Raw genomic sequence first — 21068 nt, 5'->3', positions numbered from 1 at the left:
CATGGTGAAAATCCATCACCACCAGCTCTGATGAAGATCCAAAGTTGATGTGACCTGCTTTGGCCTGCAGGGGGCAGCGGTGTTGATGGACTGGACAGCAGACAGCCCAGGAAGGGCAATGAGTGCACAAGGTCTCCATTCAATTCATATAAAAGATGAAACTTTTATACAAACGCAATAAAAACACAATTTCAACAGCATACTACCAGGAGCTCAATTCCCTTACACTTGGGCTGTTACATTCCAGACCACACTGCAGACGTCAATACTTCAGATAGGACAGCACGGGCTAGTCTAGGGGTGAATCGATGCACTGTCTCGTAATAGATGTCTGTAGCGTTTGCATTGAGATGCAAGAGCAGAAAGCACAACAGAGCTCATTGTTATGCATCACACAAGTAGCCAATCAGGACCACCGCATGCATTGTGATACATACCGTATTGTGACCTGCATATCGCGATACATATCGTGACATCAGTGTATCGTTAAACCCCTAGTCTAGTCGACCCATCTCTTTCCACAGCGCCCTGTGTGTTGTAATAATGGGTTATCTGGCTCTGGAATAACAGTGCCGAGCACACAGCAGTGTTTGGCTGGCTTGGAGATTGATGTACATAACACACTGTATGCAATTTGCTGGCTCTTTAAAGAATCCACTGACTGCAGTGAATTTGCTGGTTCAGAGTTGCAGATGTGTTTTTTTTTTTTTTTTTTCAGTTCTGGTTTGTGCAAAACATTGCCGGCATGCTCAGGAAGAGCGCTCAGCCAAATGATTAATAAACATAATGATTCAGTAATAATATTGATAAGCAAGCAAGCAGAGCACAAGCGAGAACGATCAAGTCCGGATTCTGTCATTTGCAAGGACGGAAATCAGACTACCAAAGCAGCTTCACCCATTCCAGGTATTAATACGAGCTTGGTTAGCCACAGTATGTAGGTATCAAGCTCTGGTGTGTCTTACTAAACTCCCAGTAAAACCAGGAAGCGATCAAACTGCTGTGCAGTGCAATTTATTTCCATTCCTGCTTTTGAGAAAGGACTGCCTTAACTGATTTTTTTTTTCCGGGCTCGTCACTTTATCAGTCACGGCAGCGACTGCTTCACGTTTGTGCTCTAGTAGTGTTCTTCGTTTTGGTTATTTCATTACAAGAACAAAAAAAAATATTTAAAAAAAAGACACTTGACTTTCAGACGGCAGTCAACTTTACAGTTCTGGAAAAGAAAATGCTAGCACAAGAAAATACAGTACGCAGATTTCAAAACAGGACCTTTTGTTGGTCTCAGACGCACCAACCAGAGTGCAACCCAAGGTAAGGGAGCTCGCTGCCTCCCTCAATTGAAGTCGCATTCCGAACACATGGTTTACGGACCAGAAGACTGAACAATTCCACTGCATTCCATTAGTGGGAGCTGAATTACACCTGAGCTCAATTAAAAAACATGCCACGTAGCTCAGATAAAGCTTACAGTGGAAGGCTCAAACCTTCGTTTATTTAGCAGACACCTTTATCCACTTAGAGACTAGGGTGTGTGAACTGTGCATCAGCTGCAGAGTCACTTACAACGTCTCGCCTGAAAGACGGAGCACAAGGAGGTTAAGTGACTTGGTCAGTCACACAGTGAGTGAGCCGGGCTTTGAACCGGGGACCTCCTGGTTACAAACCCTTTTCTTTAAGCACCTGACCACACCTCCTCCTAACGCAGGGGCTGTGTTCACAAAGCATTTTCCACCGTGCTAAGTTTGAAACCTTTGTTTTTGTGTTTTGTTTTTACAAATAAAATTGGTGCTAACTTAGCACAGTGGTAAATACTGGGATAAATTCTGCTATAAAAACAGCAAGTGGAGCACTCAGTTTCCCTGAAACAGGATTGGAGGGAGAACGCTGTTCAGAACCCTGCAGAACACTGCGTTTACACGAGAGAATTCCTGTCATATTCCGGATATTCGGAATGCTGGGGTCAGCATTTCTGCATCTCGTAAACCATGGCTGGAACACACGCTCCAAGAACAAAGAAAATATTATTTGCTTGTAAAGTGATTACATAACTGCTAACGTTCAGCAGATTCTTCCTAAACCAGATCAATAAAAAAAAAAAAGAAAAAGAAACTCCTAAATTACAAACCTACAAAAGCTGCAATACCCTAGCCTTTAAAAATGCACTGCTCATCCTAAAGGGCATTTGGTATGGCTGTGACACATCAAGAGTTTTTCAGATTAATTTTGTATATCATTCTCAGTAGCAGCGATTACATCCTGGTAACTTTTTAAAGTTTTAAAGCACCGCTGTGGTACATCAGGTACACCACAGTGGTACCATTAACCTGCCCCACTGCAACACCGCTAGCGGATGCAAGATACCTCGTTTGCCGATCCCCAGACTCTTACTGCAAACATGGCGTTTTTGACGTCCACTGGATGTGGGAGTGAGATTATTTTTACACACTTTTTATTACTGTCCATTCCATCTACAATAAAGCATTGAAAATCTCTCCAACATTTGCATCTACCCTCCACCATTACGAAGAAAACATGTCATAGCAACTGTACAGCCTGGAGATGCCAAAACACAGCTTCTCGGGTTTATTTTATATATATATAGACAAAGAGAAAGTCACAGTATAATCCAGACGGAAATAAGCCTCCTATTGCATGGCACTGACTCCAGGTTTTAATGTGCTTGCTTAGCCAGTGTATACAGGCAACAAGCTCAGGTGTGTCCCATTACATGACAAACTGCTCTGCAACAGGAATCTTCTTTCCATCTCTGTAATACTCGTTCTGGTTCTTTAAGGGTTAATCCCGTTCGCACAGGGAGACCGAAAATCAACAGATCCAACACCGCCCGTCTGTTTGAACACACAAACACGCGCGCACACGCTCAAACATGTTCTGTAATAGAGCAGATATGGGATCTAGGAGTCCTAATGCATTCTTTCCAGATTCAAAGAAACAATGACCCCCCCCCCCCAAAAAAAACAGAGACAAAAACACGCAAGGTGAAGCGTGTAATCCGTACGGGATGTCATGATACGACCCAAATAAAACCCCTGTGAGGTATCGCCTTCATTGGAATGGAATGGCTGGCAACTAAAAAACACACTGGTTAAGGGTATGATAAACCCTGCTGCCCCATTTTAAACAGGTCAAAATATATCAATGACTTTAGGGGTAATCATATCGGGTAAGGAAGGACCTGCAAAATCATGTAGTTATACCGCTTGACTTTTTTTTTTTTTTTTTTACTAGAAGAAATGCTATCCAGTTTTCTACATTTCGAAAGTTTTTAATATATAGGGAGAGCTTTAATTACCCTCAATTGATCCCCGCCTTCTAAACCACGTGACCAAGTCCATAAACGCTTTCCCCAGGGTGCGTTATTCTTCCCCTTTGAACTCCGAGTCTCTGTGCGACACAGACACAATCAAGCCATTCAAATCACATTTCTAAATCTGGAACCGTCCACACCTGCGCCTGACTACACAAGACTACGGGCTGTACAGACAGTATAAAAGTTTGGGTTATTTAGTGTTAGCGGTTTAGTGTTAAGGACCCTGATGTGACCCTGGGGCAGGGCTGAGGTGGGGGTGCCGACAGGCTGCCTGCCTGCAGTACAATGAATAATTACGCCACGTATGAAACAATACAGCTATCTATCTACTCCCCTCTACAAAGGGACTCCAAATATTAGCCCACGTTTCCGAATGTAAAAATCCATCCAGAATACATCAGTGACACATCTCTAGCTGAGCCCTAGATTTTAACGGCAGCACTACTGTTCTGTTTTATTTATTTTTTGGCACAGTCAGTCAAATTGAGTCAAGTAATGTATTTATTTAAATTATGAAACATACTGTCCCCGAGTGTTTGATCATTGTAAACAGCGTAGGAGGGCCTTCTACACAGCACTGAGTCCCGTCACGTTACTTAATCAAGATCTATAACTGCATGACAACTGATTTGGTTAACGAGGAAAAGAGCAGTAAATTGGGATGCATTATCGAAGGAAATCAGAATGCACCTGAACTGGAGTGCTGACAGTAGCTGCATCATCACTGGGTGGGGGGGGGGGCTGGTTCATTCAGACCCTGTCCTCTTCAATACCGATACTAGATACCAAAACGTTCTGGCATTCTACCCGGCCAGCACGGCACTTTGAAGGGAAACGGTCCGAGGACCCACAGGAAGGGATCAGGTACCAGGAAGTACACCAGGTAGCAGCACTTTCAATTTGAAAAATCTATAGTGCAGTATTTTTGCTTCTAGTTAAAACACAGGTTACAGAATCCAAACTGCGATAACGGGGGCCGCAGTGTTGCTGAATCCAACAAGAGGTCAGGTTTTTAGGATTCTAAACGCCCCTAGGAACTCCCCTTTTCCAGGTTTAGACTCCCAGAATACCCAGGACTGTTTCTACACCACAACTCATCCCCAGTATCAATCTCACCAGGGAAATGAAAGGGACAGAGAAGTGGGGGTTCAGAAGAGGAGGGAGGAAGGAAGGAAGGGTGGGGTCTGCCGGTTGAAAGGGAGAAAGGGCCCCCTGCCCATCTCCGGGACTGCAGTACAGAGAGGGGTATAGAAACGATCTCCCTCCTTGTGAGTGCTGGAAGTCGAAGCTGTTTAAAACACACCGCTCCGGGGGTTCAGTCATGGGAAGGGATTCAGCACTGCACTGAGGGGGTCCAGGGCCACGCTGGCCAGCTTTTACACCACGCTTACAATTTGAAAAATCTTGAAACTTGAAAAATCATGCTCGCTACTTCTCATTAAGCCTACCCTCCACCTCCTACTGAATCCCACCCCCTCAATCTTTTTATTTTTTTTTATAAAAATAGAGCAGTTCTTGTAATTTTTGTGTGTGTGTATATATATATATATATATATATATATATATATATATATATATATATATATATATATATATATACACATATACACACACACACACACACACACGTGTCTATATATAAAAGCAGGCTTGGTTTAAAACATGGTTTCTTTCCCTGGGTGCCAGGATTGGAAAGAGATATACAGAGGGGTATAAAGAGATCGAGGCAAGGGGAGACAGGGACCTCGCAGGCAGGCGGGCAGGAGGACAGGGAGGCATGGCTCAGGTCCGCTGGCTCGCCAGGTCTTGTGTGATGAACTTGCGCAGCCGCTCCAGGTACTGGCTGTACAGTTCGATGTCGTTGTGTCCGGCGCCCTCCACCCACAGCGGCTCCACGGCCTTGGGGCAGCGCTCGAACAGCGCCATCCCGTGAGAGAAGTCGATGACCTCGTCCTCCGTGCCGTGGATGATGAGGACGGGGGAGGTGATCTTGGAAACCTTCTCGATGCTGCGGGACGAGAGAAGCAGCGCGCCGTTACCGAGGGCAGTCTGTGATTTTTTTTTAACCCTTTCATGCATGCATTATTGAAAATAGCCACTGAAAAAGGTCGTTTTGGACACATCATAAATATATTTTTCATTACAAAATGTTTTCATTGTTTTTCCATTGCTTATAGGGGAAGAGAACAGCATCCTCCTATGAGGTCATCATGCATTTGCGTCTTCCAATGTCCCCATATAGAGAGCAGAAGTTTTTTTATCTGTTCCAGTACGAGGTCGCCATGCATGGAAGTTTAGATTTTACAACATAAGGAAATCCCCCATGCATTGCGTTTGAAAATGCTTTTGTGGATGGGCTGTAAACTCAACGGGCTGGTTTCACAGAACCCTGATTAGAAGAGGTCTTGGAATACCCAACGTTACTCTCTGTGCTAAATCGACTGGTGGCAAAGCACTGCATATGCAACACACTGATACATATTACAGGGTGTCATCAATCAAAAAGCAACTCCAATCAAACTGTTTCATGCACTGTAGACTAAGCTTACAAAAGTGTTCCTTACATGGATAGCGGTACTAACTATGTATTGTGATCACAAGAAGACTTATACTGCAAGTGACAGTCCTTAGATGAAGTATTTTTGCATGGTAATTGTTGCAGTTTTGCCAGGCTTCTCCCATAGCTAACCCTGGTTTGCCACGTTTATTAACCCCTTCAGGTACCCAAGGAATAGAGCCGGTTCTTCTTAAACATTTGAGAGTGACTCAAGCATCACAAGAAGGAAACTGACCATTCGGATGACCAGCTCCAGTCAGTATATTTTAAACCCTGTTTCGTGCACCTCGTTGCAAAAATAAGAAAGCTAGCATCATTTTATTTGTGGGACACGTATGTCCCTTGTACCTTAAAAGGGTTAATAAGCTTTATCATACCGTGCTATTCTTTACAATGCTTTCCTGTGCTTTAACAGGCTTTCACTGTGCTTTATTACACTTTGCTATGCTTTTGCTATGGGAAACCTTTAGAGAGAGCTGTACGCAGTGCAGGGGCACCTACTTGGGGAAGGCGTCGAAGCAGTAGGTCTTCTTGGTGTCTGGGAATGCCACCCTCATGCCGGAGGTGAGGGGGGAGTGCAGCACCACCGCGGCGCACTCGTAGCGCGATGCCAGGTCCACCGTGGGCACGGTGCCAATGCTCTGCCCGTACAGGATGATGTTCTCCGGGCTGATCCCGAACCTACCAAGGGGAGGGAGACGGAGAGTTAATAAGACACACCTGAGCTTGTTATTTACACACTGTGGCTAATCAAGCTCGTAGTGAAACCTAGAATGGGTGAAACTGGAGACCCCCTCTCAGCAGCTCCAGGGCTGGGTCAGGGCGTGAGTTTCCTGGTCTCCCAGATCAGGAGTCTTGTTGCCATCCCTGGAGATGTGAGAGCTGCTGTGAAGCAGAGGGGCAGCGGCGAACAGACGACTGGACAAACAGCACAGCAATGGTCAACCTCAGAGACTGGTAAGTCAACTAATCGCACGTCACATGATCGTGAAGTAACTGTGAAGCGTGGGGTTTTCAGATGGACCCAAAGCACAGCTGCATTTGCAATCCTTTAACATAGAAATGACATTTTAGAACATTAAGTTTCAGGCAGTTTTAAAATAGAAGACGACGACTTCTTTACCTAGCTGATAACTCCAATTGATGTGCAGCTGTGGCGGTGAGCCTCTCACACACAGTACCTACTTGCTCAATAACTCAATAGAAGTCTTTCTCAATGTCTTGTAAAAGCCTCTACACACCAGACTCGATGCGACAAGCGAAACTGTGCATTTCAAAGAAACTGGATAAGCCTGGCATGTACGATTTATTGTTGAAATACTGTCAGAGAAAACACTCTGAATTTCCACATCATGTTGAGGAATATGTACCAGTCTTGATCATAGTTTTGTCAATAGCAATTTTTTATATAGTTGTACAGATCTGGCAGTTTTCAAACTCTGTGTCCTTTCTGGTGTGTATGGTCATGTCGCAGCGAATGCGTCTCGAGGCAGCCTTAATGATGCAGAGCCGTGGAGCTGGGAGGCTGTGGGATTCGTTCCCAGGGATGGCGTGTTGTTGGATTAGTCTTTTCTAGCGCGCCTGACGGTTTTAGCACCTCCACGCCAGGGTGAAGTCTGGGCCTGCCAGCGCTGGATCTGTTTGAGGCCCTCAGGCAGATCCCAGGAATGTGGTAGGAGTTTCTCAGAGAGAGGCAGCGGAGCGGCCCCTGATCTGGGAGACCAGGAAGCTCACGCCCTGACCAGCCCTGGAGCTGCTGAGGGGGGGGCTCTGGCTCCAATCAGACTGCCTCTTGCCTCCCTGAGGACTGATCTCAATCAGTTTAGAGAACATACAGGAAGAAACATTGCCCAACTCCAGTTACGCAACATCTTAAATGTAATTTAGTCTATAACCAGCAACCTAAAAGACTGTGGTCAGGTATGTACAACTCTAGCAGGGACGGAAATAAGTCTCCCACTGCATAGCAGTTTCACCCATTCCAGGTTTTAATGCAAGCTTGATTAGCCCCAGTGTATAGGTAAGCTCAGGAGGGTCTTAAACCCATAGTAAAACCAGGAATGGATCAAGTGTCTTATTTCCATCCCTGGAATAAGATATACTGTGCAACTCTTCAGCTGTGTAATACCCAATGGAAATAGTCTGAACACACTAAGCCATTCCCACCTTGAAGACATTGGACCCGATTTTTCACTGTGGGCAAACACAGGCCCGTCTTCGTGACCGATTGAAGGATTCTCAAGATATAGCCAAGTGCGACGCTAGCACGTACACCACCGTGATATCCCAGCCCACACTAGCCCTGCACTCAGTCCAGGGTTATATTTATTTAAATGATCAGACGTTCTGATGTTAAATACAGGGCTCCATCCTTACAGCTGCTGCAAGAACGCCTCCCATGAGTAAACCTACAGACTCAGGTGTGGTCAGTCCAGCGTTAGCAGAGCCCCCCCTCCCCCAGCTCGGGTCGTGGGGCCTCACCTGGACCGGAGAGCATGCCAGGCGGCGTCGATGTCTGCGTACAGGTTCTTCTCGGACGGCTTGCCCGTGCTCACCCCGTAGCCCGAGTAGTCGTAGGAGAAGATGTTGCAGTTGATACGGGTGCCCAGGCCGATGTAGAAGCTGCTCATCTGCCCCAGATCCACCGCGTTCCCATGGGAGAAGAGGACCGTGAACCTGGAGGACCCCCGGAGAGAGAGAGCGAGGGAGAGAGACAGCGATCAGGATCGCAACCCCCTCTGTACAGCACACACCAGGGCTCGTTACGCAGCCCACCCAGGCTTTGGTAAGAGACGTCTTTTTTGACCGTTTACAAAATGAGAAATAAAACTGCCTAAACGTACTCAAACCTGCTGCTGTGTTTGTTTCTAGCTTTTTTGCAATGTTAGCAGATAAAAAAAATTAAAATAAAAAATGTATATATATATTAATTTAATCTTTGGAGTAAAAAAAATCAGCCTCACAGTATGAGTTTGATCATCTTGTGGCTTGCAGGCAGTGTGATGGATTTGCCCAATGTGAGATAATAACATGTAGGTTAGGTTGGCACAGCCCCTGTCCTCCCTTCCCCTCTCCTCTGTGGTTTGCTACCTCCCTCTCCCTCTCCCTCTCCTTCTCCTCCTCTGTCTCTCTCCCTCTCCTCCTCCTCCTGTCTCTCTCCCTCTCCTCCTCCCTCTCCTCCTCTCTCCCTCTCTTTCTGTCTCTCTCCCTCTCCTCCTCCTCCTCCTCTGTCTCTCTCCCTCTCCCTCTCCTCCTCTCTGTCTCTCCCTCTCCCTCTCCTTCTCTATGTCTCTCTCTCCCTCTCCTCCTCCTCTGTCTCTCTCCCTCCCTCTCCTCCTCCTCCTGTCTCTCCCTCTCCCTCTCCTCCTCCTCCTGTCTCTCCCTCTCCCTCTCCTCCTCTCTGTCTCTCCCTCTCCCTCTCCTCCTCTCTGTCTCTCCCTCTCCCTCTCCTTCTCTATGTCTCTCTCTCCCTCTCCTCCTCCTCTGTCTCTCTCCCTCCCTCTCCTCCTCCTCCTCCTCCTGTCTCTCCCTCTCCCTCTCCTCCTCTCTGTCTCTCCCTCTCTTTCTGTCTCTCTCCCTCTCCTCCTCCTCCTCCTCCTGTCTCTCTCCCTCTCCCTCTCCTCCTCCTCCTGTCTCTCTCCCTCTCTTCCTCCTCCTCTCTGTCTCTCTCCCTCTCCCACCTGGCAGCACACAGCCCCTTCCCTTCCCTAGCTTGCTCCCCCTCTCCCACCTGGCGGAGGGCACACAGCGGATGTACATGCAGCCGATGCGATTCCCGCGGCTGGAGCGCGCCAGGAACACCTCGGTGCTGTCGAGCTCCCGCTGCGAGTACTGGAACTCGGCCCTCTCCGTCAGGTGCAGCTTCCAGCGGGAGGAGGCGTCGGGGGTGCGGCCGCGCAGCGACGCGCTCCCCCCCGTGGGGGAGGGCCCGGACTCCAGCTCCGGCAGGAGGGAGTAGGTGGGCTCCGGAGGCAGGAAGGCCAGCTTGGCTGCGATCCGGCCAGGGCAGGGGGGGCAGCAGAAGAGGCAGCACAGCTCACTCACCGACAGACCATTCATCTTCTACCCAGGAGGAAAAGCAAGACAAGAGACCTGTTAGGAGACCACAGATAACACTTAAAAACAACCTCTAGAAAACTAGAGGCAGGTGAAGGCACTTAACATTGAACAAGAAGAATTAAGGATCTAGCACCACCATGCTTCATAAAGCCTGTGTGTTACTTTAACTGCTTACAATAGACACCCTTTGCTCCAACTACTAGTACAGGGGTGGAAATAAGACACCCAGTGCATAGCAGTTTCACCCATTCCAGGTTTTAATATGTGTTTGATTAGTAACAAGCTCATAGTAAAACCAGGAATGGATCACACTGCTTTGGAACTGGGGTCTCATTGCCATTCCATCCCTACAGTACTTGCACAGGGACACAGGGCACCGTTTCCTCACATGTAGCATTCTCCCCGTTTTTTTTTTTTTTTTCAAATTGGGCAGTAGTTTATATCCCGCTAGTTTTGTGGGTGGGTATCGTCTTTCTACCAAAGCAAAGCTTCATATGTTGGGAAAATGTCAAGTTAGTAACATGTTCACAGACACACACCGAGATGCCTGATCGGGTCAGAAAGAGACGGGTTTTGACAGTAGTTCATTTGCATGACAGATTCTGACCAAACAGCTAATTATTGTACCATAACCCCTTCAGTCATAGAGTGTATATGTGTGCGTTGTTTATGTTTCCCATTTCTGTATCTATTTTAAAATGAATAGATGCGTTTTTTTCCCCCAAAGTTTTGTTAGGACACCTTCTTAAATAAAACGCAATTAAAAACCGTGACCGAAGCGGATAACGAAATGACTCGCGAGTTGAAGCGTCACATCTCAGTTGCCTGACACAGAAACTCAAGCCGGGGTGTGTTGCGGTTGACACTAGCGAGCAGTTTAAAATGTACATCATAAACACAGCGGATCGATCCGAGGTTTGTAACCAAATCTAAAAATACAATTGCTGTAAGATCGTGTTGCAAGAGTTTTTTTTTTGTATACAAATGACAGCTGATCAAATGCCTTGCTCTCTATTTTGTACACATCGGCACGGCTGTGTATGAATTTTCTCAGATTACAGGCCACAGTCGTAACATATAATATAAGATAGGAAACATACATTTAATTGAATACATTATTCATTAAACAATAAGCGGTTGTGTATTTGAAAATGTGGGTTTGTGTCTGACTTAGTTGGCACATTTTCGCTAAACCTGGACTAACAATAGCAATGCACAATAAATAATAAGAATAATAACATTACCTTGTTTGTTTTTTTGTTTTGTTTTGTTTTGTTTTTTTTACCCCAAGGATATTCGAGTTAAATTAATGAGTCGCCTGCGAAATCTCAATAAATAAATAATTAAAAAATAATGCCTGTTGATTAAGCAACGTCAAATGTTGATTTAAAAAATAACAAATAAAACTAACTGAAAAATTAAAATAAAATAAAGCTATTTTGAATAAAGCTGAAAATTGGTAAACAAAGTCCGGACGGTACCCATTTTCAGAACTGGCGATGCTATTAAAACAAACATTTAAATGTAATAATGTATACTAAGAACTTAAATAAAAGCACATCCTATAGCATTCGGGGTATAACGAGATAAATGGTTTATATCACGGATTAAAAAATCTAAGAAGTAAAAACTGCTCGACTGTAATACATTTGAGTCCTTCTCCTCAGACGGTCCGTGTCTGCCGATCCAAACAAACCGAAAAAAACACGAAAGAAATCGGTTCCGTTGCGGATTGAGATTCTCCGTGGACAATATCGATATCTTACTACTGATACGGACTTGGCAGGACCAGAAAAAAAAACAGCAAGTATTCCTATTTTCTTTTTCTTCAATTTTCTTAATATAATTTGTGTTTTCCTCTCCAGGCTGTGCCGCTGCCGGATGTGACGAAGCCAGGACGTGACCAAGGCTTCAATTAAAAATAACTAGAAAAACACAAAGAAGATTCGGTAAAGAAAAAAATAGAATAATTAAACACGAAACAGTTTGTGGGAGAATCGTGAGCCTAATAAATCCTACCAAAATAAAATCACAGACTAGGGGGTTGGAATGAAATACAAATACAGAATATAATACTACAGAGGGAGGGGGCGAGCGAGTGAGAAATTAACCACTTCGTTGCCGCTTTTCTTCGTCTGCTGGTATTGCGAATCCCGTTTTTGTTTTACTGTGAAATGTTTTGTTCTACCGCTACTGCCACGAATAAACTTCACTGCCTGCGTCACCCACCTAGAAACAGCTTCACAAGTTCCAAAAACAGAAGTCAAACTCAACAAATGTTGTTTTTTTTTGGTTTGTTTGTTTCTCACAAAGGTTGAAATTTGCACTCTGATACTCCCAGGTGCAGGGTGGGTCCCCTTTCGGGGTGGGGGCGAGAGAAACTGGATTTCCTATAAATGCAAATCACAGATTAGCTGTGGGTGTGAAGCAAATTTGCCCAGTTTTGCTACAGTACTAATTTAATACAGGGGCACATACACACACACACACACACTGTTGGCTCCACCTGCTCTATAACAGGGGTGAGAGAGGCCTTGTGACGCTTCCAAGCACCCGCTTTCACTGCAGCACTGTCGTTGTTTTTTCTTCTTTTCATCAGATTTCAGTTGGGTTCCCTATTATTATTTTTTAAAAAGGGTTCCCCCCAAACAAACAAAATTGGAACCTTCTCTACTCCACAGAATGATGGAAATAAGACTCCCGCTCCAATTCCTAATCATGCACTGGATTTACAGAATCAGTAGATGGGTGACATGCCCCCCCCCCCCCCATGAAACCCTTTCCCCTGGCTGCTGTGTGGCACATCAAGAGCCCAGATGTGGAACTGCAACATCTGCTCCCCCGACTGGCTAATCCAAGCCCGTCTGAGACTCTGAAGGGGGATCAGAACTCTCTCTCTCTGCTTTGCTGTCAATTTCAGACTCACATCACCTCAGTCTAGGTAGGTTAAGCTAGACAGAGCATTTTAAGGTTGAATCCTTCTAAGCTTCCAAGTCTTATTGCAGTCAGCTACCAAAACACATTTAAAAAAATTAATAAATAATCCTCTGCTCCATAATGGCAGGAATAGCTAGACAACTGAGTACCACTAAAAACATGAAATAAAAATAAAGCTTAGTTTCATAGTACTTTTGACTTCTTACAGCAGTAAAGATATTATCAAAGACTTTTTAAATTCATACCCAAGTTACAAGCGATTGCCCTTACTTCCCTGTCGCTGCAGTCATTTATCCAGGTTTCAGCCGGCAGGGCCTGCAGCTGCAGTGTTAGTTACTGATGTTTAATTGTAAACACGACCACGGTGATATTTTCATTGCGTTTGAAACGTTTTACCCGCAAATCAGTGAAGGGGTGGACAAGTGGCACAGCAATAGCATAAATAAAAGCAACAAAAACAACGTTTGTAAATTTAAAATAAACTTTTTGTGATTTTATTCTTTATTCACATAATACAATCCTAAAATTAAGAGTAAGAAAAAAAAACATTTCAGCCTATGATGAGAATGAAGTATGTGATGACACACAGGAACACAAAAGTTTGTAGTCAGCATAGGGAAAGGAAAGACTTAAAAACTGACATCATGTCTATGCCTCACTGGCACCCCACTGGTGTGTGTGCAAATACACACACACACAACAGTGAGGGTGCCCAGAACAAAAGACTCAACCCTGAGTTTCACTGAAAAAACAGAACACCTCAGGGTGTTCCCTTAGCTGGCTCACATGCTGGACCCTGACTCCTCCCTCTGCACAGATGAGTTTGAGCAGCTAGCTGGCTGGATAATGGCCATTCTTGATTAATTCACCTGTCTACTGTGTTTGCAGTACCACTTGGGTAGACAACGTCTTGCACACGTGCAGTATGTTACACGGGGATTTGCAAAGATGGGGAGCGCAGAACCGAAGCATGCAGACATACATTACACGTGAAAGCCATCGTCATTGCGAAGCCTAATCCACGACAACAATGACGTCTTTGCAAGGGTACCTGCAAAAAACCTGCCGTCCAGATTAGCCCATCGAAACAGTGAACTGGCCAGTCGCTAGGGACTAGTGGGGCCGTCTCCTGTGTTAAAGTCCCTGTCTAATGTGGAGGAGCCCATCAGCCGTGGGTCACCTCCAACCTACAGCGCAAGGTCCCAACTGTCTTGTATGCAGGATGATCCACAGTGTACATTTGTACACAACGAAAAGCACGTTTTGTTGGAAGCTTTTCAAAAAAACAAAACCAAAAATAACACTAATAATAAAATAAAACAAGTGTCAGGGCAGATTAATATGAACTTTACATGATTCTTAAATTAATGAGAGAAAAAAAGAATTGGAAGATAAAAAGATTATTGCGTGCGCTCACACACAATCAATCAATCATCATGCCAATCCTGCACAAACCTCTCCTAAAAAACAAAATCACACAATCCAAGCCAACTACAATATATTAATAACAATAATAATAATAATAATAATAATAATAATAATAAATCCTCTGGTGCCATACATTAAAATAAAAAGGAAAACAAAAGCACAGATTCAAATCACTCAGTCATCTCAGGACCACCCACCCCTCAAACTGACATATACTGTACATGGTTCCAACACTGTAATTAACTGAAACAGTGGAGCAGAGGTTACAATCCCTCCTGAAAAGCAAGTACAACAATCTCAATTACAATCTCCATTCATCCATGGGGGGTGGGGGCACAGGCAGTCAGAAGCTGAACACACATTTATGGTATACTGTAAATTCGGCACTTCACTCTCTACTCCATCTCAACAGTCCAGGAGTTTGTATTTTATATTAAATATGTACTTTATAAAAGGTGCAGTAACAAGTCTTTGATCTTAACACCGGTGGTCACTCTGCCCTGCTGCAGCACTAAATGTCTGGCGGCAGCACACGGCTTCCTCGCTCCAGCTTCCTCCCTGCGTTACAAGTCAAAGGCTCCCACCTGACCTCACATGGCTTCTTATGGTCAGCATGGAACTGAAGTGTGAAGACTTTAGGTAGGATCTTGTAACCTGTTACACAAGCCAAGCAGGATGTAGAGTTCTGTGGAGAAAAAAAGGAGCTTCCTCTCTCCAGTTTACACCAGTCCAAAGTCTGCCTTCGTAGATATGATAACGTAAGTGCAGGTTATATATCTGGCTTGTCAGAAAGTCAATATAACTGCTAAACAATGCAATGCTGTTTCTAGTTACACCATCACAATTTGCTTTCTTTCCCAGACCTTGTTCCTCACATTCAAACTTTGTACCAGCAGCCGATGATGCTGAATGTCCCAATTTCCATCGGATCTCTTAAGCGGATTTTTTTAAAAAATAGTTTAGTCACATATTAATGCCAGTCTAACCCCCCCCCCCCCCCCCCCCCCACAAACACACACACACCCCCATTCTCTTCTCAGCATCAAGTTTCAAACCACACTCAGGAGCTCCCTTTTCACACGAAACACATTTGCATCATCATCCCCAAGTTCAAAAAGGTAAAAGCATACTGCATCTCTCGCTCTTGATTTTTTTGTGTGTTTTGGGGATTTTTTAAATATATATACACACACATCTTTTCAGTTTTTTTGTTGTTTGTTTTTCTTAAAAATCTCGTTGTCCATTTGTCCTGTGCCCCCGCTGCGGACGCCCCTAGTTAGTACAGGAAAGCATTCTCGGGTTCTCTCAAGATGTGCCACAACGACTTGTTTCGTCCTCAGGTTTGTTTCATTGTCAGTATTGTTTAGTTTAGTTGTTTTTTTTTTTGCACGGGAACGTAACGTTTTCACAGTTTCTGGATCTTCTCTGCCACCACGATGGGGTTCTCCTTGCGGATCTTCTCTGCTGCCTCTGCCCTGTAGTCGTACGGGCAGCTGTGCTCGTCAGAGTAGCGATGGATCCCGCAGAACAGGTTCCCGCAGCGGCAATCGAATCCTGCAGGGGGGGGTAAAGCGATGTCGTGGTTATTAAAATAATTGAACTGGACTCGGGTATGGTACTGGGGGGCCAGAATTACTAGCTTAATCTAAAAGAAAACCAATTACGACACAAACGCTTTGGACTTTATGGAAGGCAGAAGTTGAAATGTTTGTTGAGTACAGTGCTACTTAAGCCTTTTCAAAACCGGGTAACGGCTGAATGTTTTCCTAAAACCTGGAGGACCAAAGCAAGGACCGCTGCATATAAACTTGTAGGGCTTTCTTTAAGCATTTCATCCCCCACTGCAAAATTTTAAAAAAAGCTGCTCAGAAATAAACATCCAAAAGGATACTTTAAGTGCTTAACCTAAGTTGTTACCTCTTGGTTTTGTAACATATTTACAGTTGTTTCTTCCTTTTAGAAAACACAACTTAAAGGAAAAAGCATTACTGTGCACACCATTATTCTCTGTGTTGTTTTTTTTTGGCTAGGCGGGTCTCGGAGACCAGTCGTTGAGAGTCGCTGGTCAAGTATACCTGTGGCCCCTCCCTATACTGCTCAGTCACTTACCTGTTAGACCCAGCTTCTTCCTGCAGATAAAGCACCTGTTCTTTTTCTTCGCCTTGTCTGGTGTCTTCTCCTCCCCTTCAGAGGAACACTGCGCCGCTTCCAAAACTGCTCCAGAGCAACCTGACGAGAACAATGGAGGCCAAGAGTGAAGCGCTGCGCTGCTACGGTGAAGTCGTCTGCACTCACATAAGGGCTACTTTCCAAAAAAGGGGCTAAAGTCCAAAAAGGAGCTACCGATTCCTGGTTTAATAAAACCCCTTGTTTGCTACTCCTTCAAGGGCAGCGTGTTACCTGTTGATTTGGCTGCTCCGCCCTCCACCTTCTCCTCCTGCTGCTGCTGCTGCTCCACCTCCTTGCCCCCTCGCTCCGGCTCAGTCGTGCTGTCGTCCCGGGAGATGCTCATCGCTGTCATCTGCTGAGTGACGGGACTGGGGGTGCTGTGGACACAACACACACACTGTCATTTAACTTTCTTTTTTTTTTTTTTTTTTTTAATGTATGGACATAGGTTTTTGGTGCCTGTGAACTCTGTGCAAGGGACAACAGCACCGGTCAGTCACGCACGGTGCTTTAGGCATCACGGGAGCTTCCCCTCACAGCTCTGACAGCGATACGGTCTGCTGTTACGGATTCTGACCCCTGTCAGCGAGATGAGTGTAATCTGCACACAAGCCTGTCTCTTCTGCGCAGTGGTTAAGACGTCCTGTCATCTAAGCGTACCTCAATCCTGGGGTTTGTTATGTGATGTGCAATACTGTCCATTGGGGGCCAAGCTGAGACCCCCCTACAATTCTCTTGAGAGCACAGGTGAAAAGCAGAAACATTCACACATTCATACCAGTTAACTTTAGAGACCCCGTACAGAGATCACTTCTCACGATCGGATCACAGTTTACAGGATCTTACTGTGACAGCCTTGAAAGGAAATGTTCAGATCTATGAAGGACAGAAACACTTAAAAGGAGGCAGGAGCTTAAAAAACGAATTCCATTAACTAAAATCGGGACAAGGGCTTTCTCGATCCCACTATGTTAAATAAACTGCCCAAATGCCCCCCCCCCATCTTAAACACAGAGCACCTTATACAGGTACTTTGCTTCTGTCACCGGTCAGTGCCCAGCAGCGTACAGTCCCACCCCTACCTGGTCTTGCTCTCTTCAGACTCGGGGCTCCCCTCTGTGCACTGGACTGGGGTGCTCTCCCCCGAGACACTGCACCCCCCGGACCCACTGACCACCGAGGAGGGGGAGGAGGCCGCTGGAGAAAAACAAACACACACAACATGTTACCCATCCATTCACTCGTTCCCCTGGTCTATGGCGTACGACACCCCTCTCTCCTCCCAGACCGCACTCACCCGGGGGGCTGCTCCGGCCCTGCTGCCTCAGCAGGTGCTCCTTGTAGCAGACGGAGCACATGCCGTTGGTGCGTGGGTTTCCGTAAAAGCCACAGCCCATGGCGCACAGCGTGGGCACCTGCGTCTGGTTGGTCTCCTGTGCCATCCTCTCCGACGGGGGGCTGAGGGCAGTCCTAGGGAGGAGGATAAAAGCATTGGGAGGGTCAGGAATGCTATGCAATGGGAGTCTTATTTACATCCCTGCAGTCTCACCATCTGAAATGTTTTTTTTTTAAAAACGCCATTCAAAAGGTGTTTTAAAAGTTATGGGTAATGAAAATAATTAGAATATGAAAAACACTACTCATATTAATAGCTGCATCGAAGAGGACAATAATTGAGTTTCTACATTATATAGCATAGCCCACAAATCAAGGGGCTCCAATTTCAGACTCCCATTGCATAGCAGTGGTTGATCCATTCCTGGTTTTACTGTTTAATAAGACTCGCCTCAGCTTGTTACCTACATACTGGCTAAATCAAGCTTGTAGTAAAACCTAGAACGGCGAAACGGCTGTGCAAAATAAGTCTTATTTCCATCCCTGAATAAAAAAAACAACCCAAAAAACATAAGATCTCTGATATTGGGTAAGGGTTTAGCTGACGGTCCATTCTGTCTTTTTTGTGTAGGTTCGAGGTGAAACTATAACTGACAGCACCAGGAAGCCAATCATAGCGCGGAGACGGCTCAGCAAACCCGCAAATCCACCAATCACGACAGGCCAAATAAACAATGGGTCAAGTCGTACAACTACCTGGCCAAATAGCTGGAATTAAGCCGTAGCCCGATACGCCAGTCCGAGGCTTTGCGGCCTATCCGAAATATTTTCTCATTGTTGGAAACATATATATATATATATATATATATATATATATATATATATATATATATATATATATGCAAATGTAAATATATTTATTTATAAAAATGTCATTTAATCAGTTTGACCTCACTGGCAAAAGGAATATTTTGACAACGTAATCCAAGGTTTTAAGAGCAGTAGCAACTGGTAACGTATCTGGTTATGATATAAAAATCTATTCTGACAACGTATACAATATAGGTTTATTATATAGATTATAAAGATTTGTTTTATAAAGTCCTGACACAACAAACAATAAGAACATCCACAAATTTTTTAAAAAAATCAAATACTTAGCGTAAATTGTACCTGGAGAGTTCAGGCCGTTTGAACGATGATGTTAGAGATACAAGTTTTTCAGAAAACATTCATAAAAAAAGCCAGTGTTTTCAAAACCATGGGCTAAACTTCAAACTGTGTTGTTAACATGCGTGAAACGAGCTAAAAAAAACAACACGTCAGTTTCGACAACAATTTAAATAAACAGCATTAGTTCTAAACATCAAACTGTAAAACTAAACCTTTTCAAATAAACAAACGGTTCTCATTTGAATAGACACTCGCGTTTGATTAAGACTGGAATACACGTTTCAAGTGCTACTTAGGAATTCAAGCAAGCTTTAGTTTCATTACAACTCTTTAAAAAAAAAAATCAAAAACAAAACAAAAAAAAGTCATTTGGCAATTTCTCAAACAGCAGACGTACGTGAATTAAACCCCTGTTTCAGCGGATCAATAAAACATGCAGAAAACACACTTCGTACGCTTAAAAACGACTGTAGAATTTAAAACAACATGAAATTGTCGCCAACCTCTTTTTAAGTCGCCGCGTCTCGCAGTCTGTGGTTATTTTTAAGGGAAATATGGCGTTGATGCCACCTCGACCCAGCAGCGAATCCAGCTCAAATAGAGCAAACAACGGCGCAAATAAAGGCTTTAAAACAGAAGGGCAGCACAGAAAAGCACAAAGAAATGCATAACTATTTGATAAACCACGTAGTTACCTGTAAGGCAAAGAATGTTTACGCCTGCTTCTTCAATAAATAGAAATAAAAATAACAATAACAAAGCACTCGGCGTCTTTTAGAATTACTGTCCTTGGAATCCCCTCGATACACACACGTGAGGTCATCGTGATGTCATTAAAAACGTCATTTGTTGTTATTTTGGGCTTTGTTTTCTATCTAGCACTACAGTATCTTATATTTTGCGAAAGTACTTAATAATAATAATAATAATAATAATAATAATAATAATAATAATAATAATAATAATAATAATAATCCTGTGTCTGTATTTCAAGAATAGCGTAATTATAACGAGTTGGTGAAATCTGAATGATGTCACACATAATTCAAATACGTACAATATTATACACATGTGCATATTATTATTATTATTATTATTATTATTATTATTATTATTATTATTATTATTATTATGTATTTCTTAGCAGAGGAACTTATCCAGGGTGACTTACAGTTGTAACAAAATCACAGTACAAAGTATCACATTACAAAATATCAGATTTCGGAATATCACATTACAGATAAGAGCAGTTGTAAATAGCACAATAAAATCAAATCCGTAGCAAAAGATCAAAATCAAATAAGAGCAAAAGAAAATTGAGAATACAGTAAATAATTACATGTAAGAGCGGGTTCGACTGAGAGCAGGCAATTTATATGAACACGATTTGCTTATATGAGTAAAGTCCAGTAAGAGCACATAGTGAGTACGATGAATGGATGACAATGAATAGGGATACCTATAAGAGTAAAATCAAATACCAGGTACAGGAAGCAGTTATAATTAAGAGCAGTAGTAGAATCCGGTAAGGTGTGAGGCAGCTCCGTGCAAGTACTATAAACACGAGAAATGCATTTGCAAACACAAAAGTAATCTCTCTTAATTTCTGCACCGTTCTCTTTCAATGTGTTTTTTTAATTTTTTTTATTTTAGGTGTAGTTCTGATTTATAACACTAGGGGGTGCTGGTTGCATGTCAGTAAACCGTGTTTTTTATTCAATGGTTGTAATTTACACATAATCATATAGAATAATGACAGCATTTAAAAAAATATATATATATTATTACAGTTTAAGAACTGCAGTTTCATAGTCTGCTTAGTTTCCAGTTAGCACTGAAATAAAAGCTAAGCAAACACACACATATCATTTTCTTTAGCGATTTGGTTTGGACAGACACGTTTGACTCCACAATGGTCAAGTGAAGAGTGAAATATCGATATCTGGGACATTTAAAGACGTAACCGTGAACAATTTCGATTTAGTTGTCGGAAAAACTAGTAAGAGCCGGTAATCTGTATTTCAGTTGAGAGAGTTCTGTCCTTTTTATATTATTTGTATTTAAGAAAAGAAATTG

General features: G+C 43.7%; 2 protein-coding genes across 6 annotated transcripts; both read right to left on the bottom strand.

Moving 5' to 3' along the window:
- Positions 1-693: 693 nt before the first annotated feature.
- Positions 694-11858, bottom strand: LOC117428968 (alpha/beta hydrolase domain-containing protein 17A). 2 transcript variants are annotated; one of them, XM_034048037.3, is made up of 5 exons: positions 11195-11858; positions 9622-9953; positions 8373-8567; positions 6393-6572; positions 694-5342 (listed from the first exon to the last, which is right to left on the bottom strand). In XM_034048037.3, exons 2-5 carry the CDS (start codon positions 9948-9950, stop codon positions 5117-5119), a joined length of 930 nt encoding a protein of 309 aa, XP_033903928.3. In that variant the 5' UTR covers positions 9951-9953; positions 11195-11858; the 3' UTR covers positions 694-5116. The 2 variants fall into 2 exon arrangements, with proteins under 2 accessions (XP_033903928.3, XP_033903925.3); XM_034048034.3 differs by having other exon boundaries at positions 9622-9983; positions 11195-11818.
- A 1492-nt stretch (positions 11859-13350) lies between these two features.
- On the bottom strand, positions 13351-19836 carry LOC117428817 (AN1-type zinc finger protein 5-like). Of its 4 annotated transcripts, none has more exons than XM_034047767.3 (6): positions 19688-19836; positions 17782-17954; positions 17567-17681; positions 16716-16861; positions 16425-16544; positions 13351-15869 (listed from the first exon to the last, which is right to left on the bottom strand). In XM_034047767.3, the coding sequence occupies exons 2-6, from the start codon at positions 17924-17926 to the stop codon at positions 15721-15723; spliced, it is 675 nt and encodes a 224-aa protein (XP_033903658.3). In that variant the 5' UTR covers positions 17927-17954; positions 19688-19836; the 3' UTR covers positions 13351-15720. The 4 variants fall into 4 exon arrangements, with proteins under 4 accessions (XP_033903658.3, XP_033903660.3, XP_058870116.1 ...); XM_034047769.3 differs by lacking the exon at positions 19688-19836 and adding an exon at positions 19496-19681; XM_059014133.1 differs by lacking the exon at positions 19688-19836 and adding an exon at positions 19390-19489.
- Positions 19837-21068: the final 1232 nt, after the last annotated feature.

This window comes from Acipenser ruthenus, chromosome 47 (genome assembly GCF_902713425.1).
Source record: "Acipenser ruthenus chromosome 47, fAciRut3.2 maternal haplotype, whole genome shotgun sequence".
Lineage (NCBI taxonomy): Eukaryota > Metazoa > Chordata > Actinopteri > Acipenseriformes > Acipenseridae > Acipenser > Acipenser ruthenus.
Note: the sequence above shows the minus strand (reverse complement) of the source record. Positions and strands in the feature narration are given on the sequence as shown.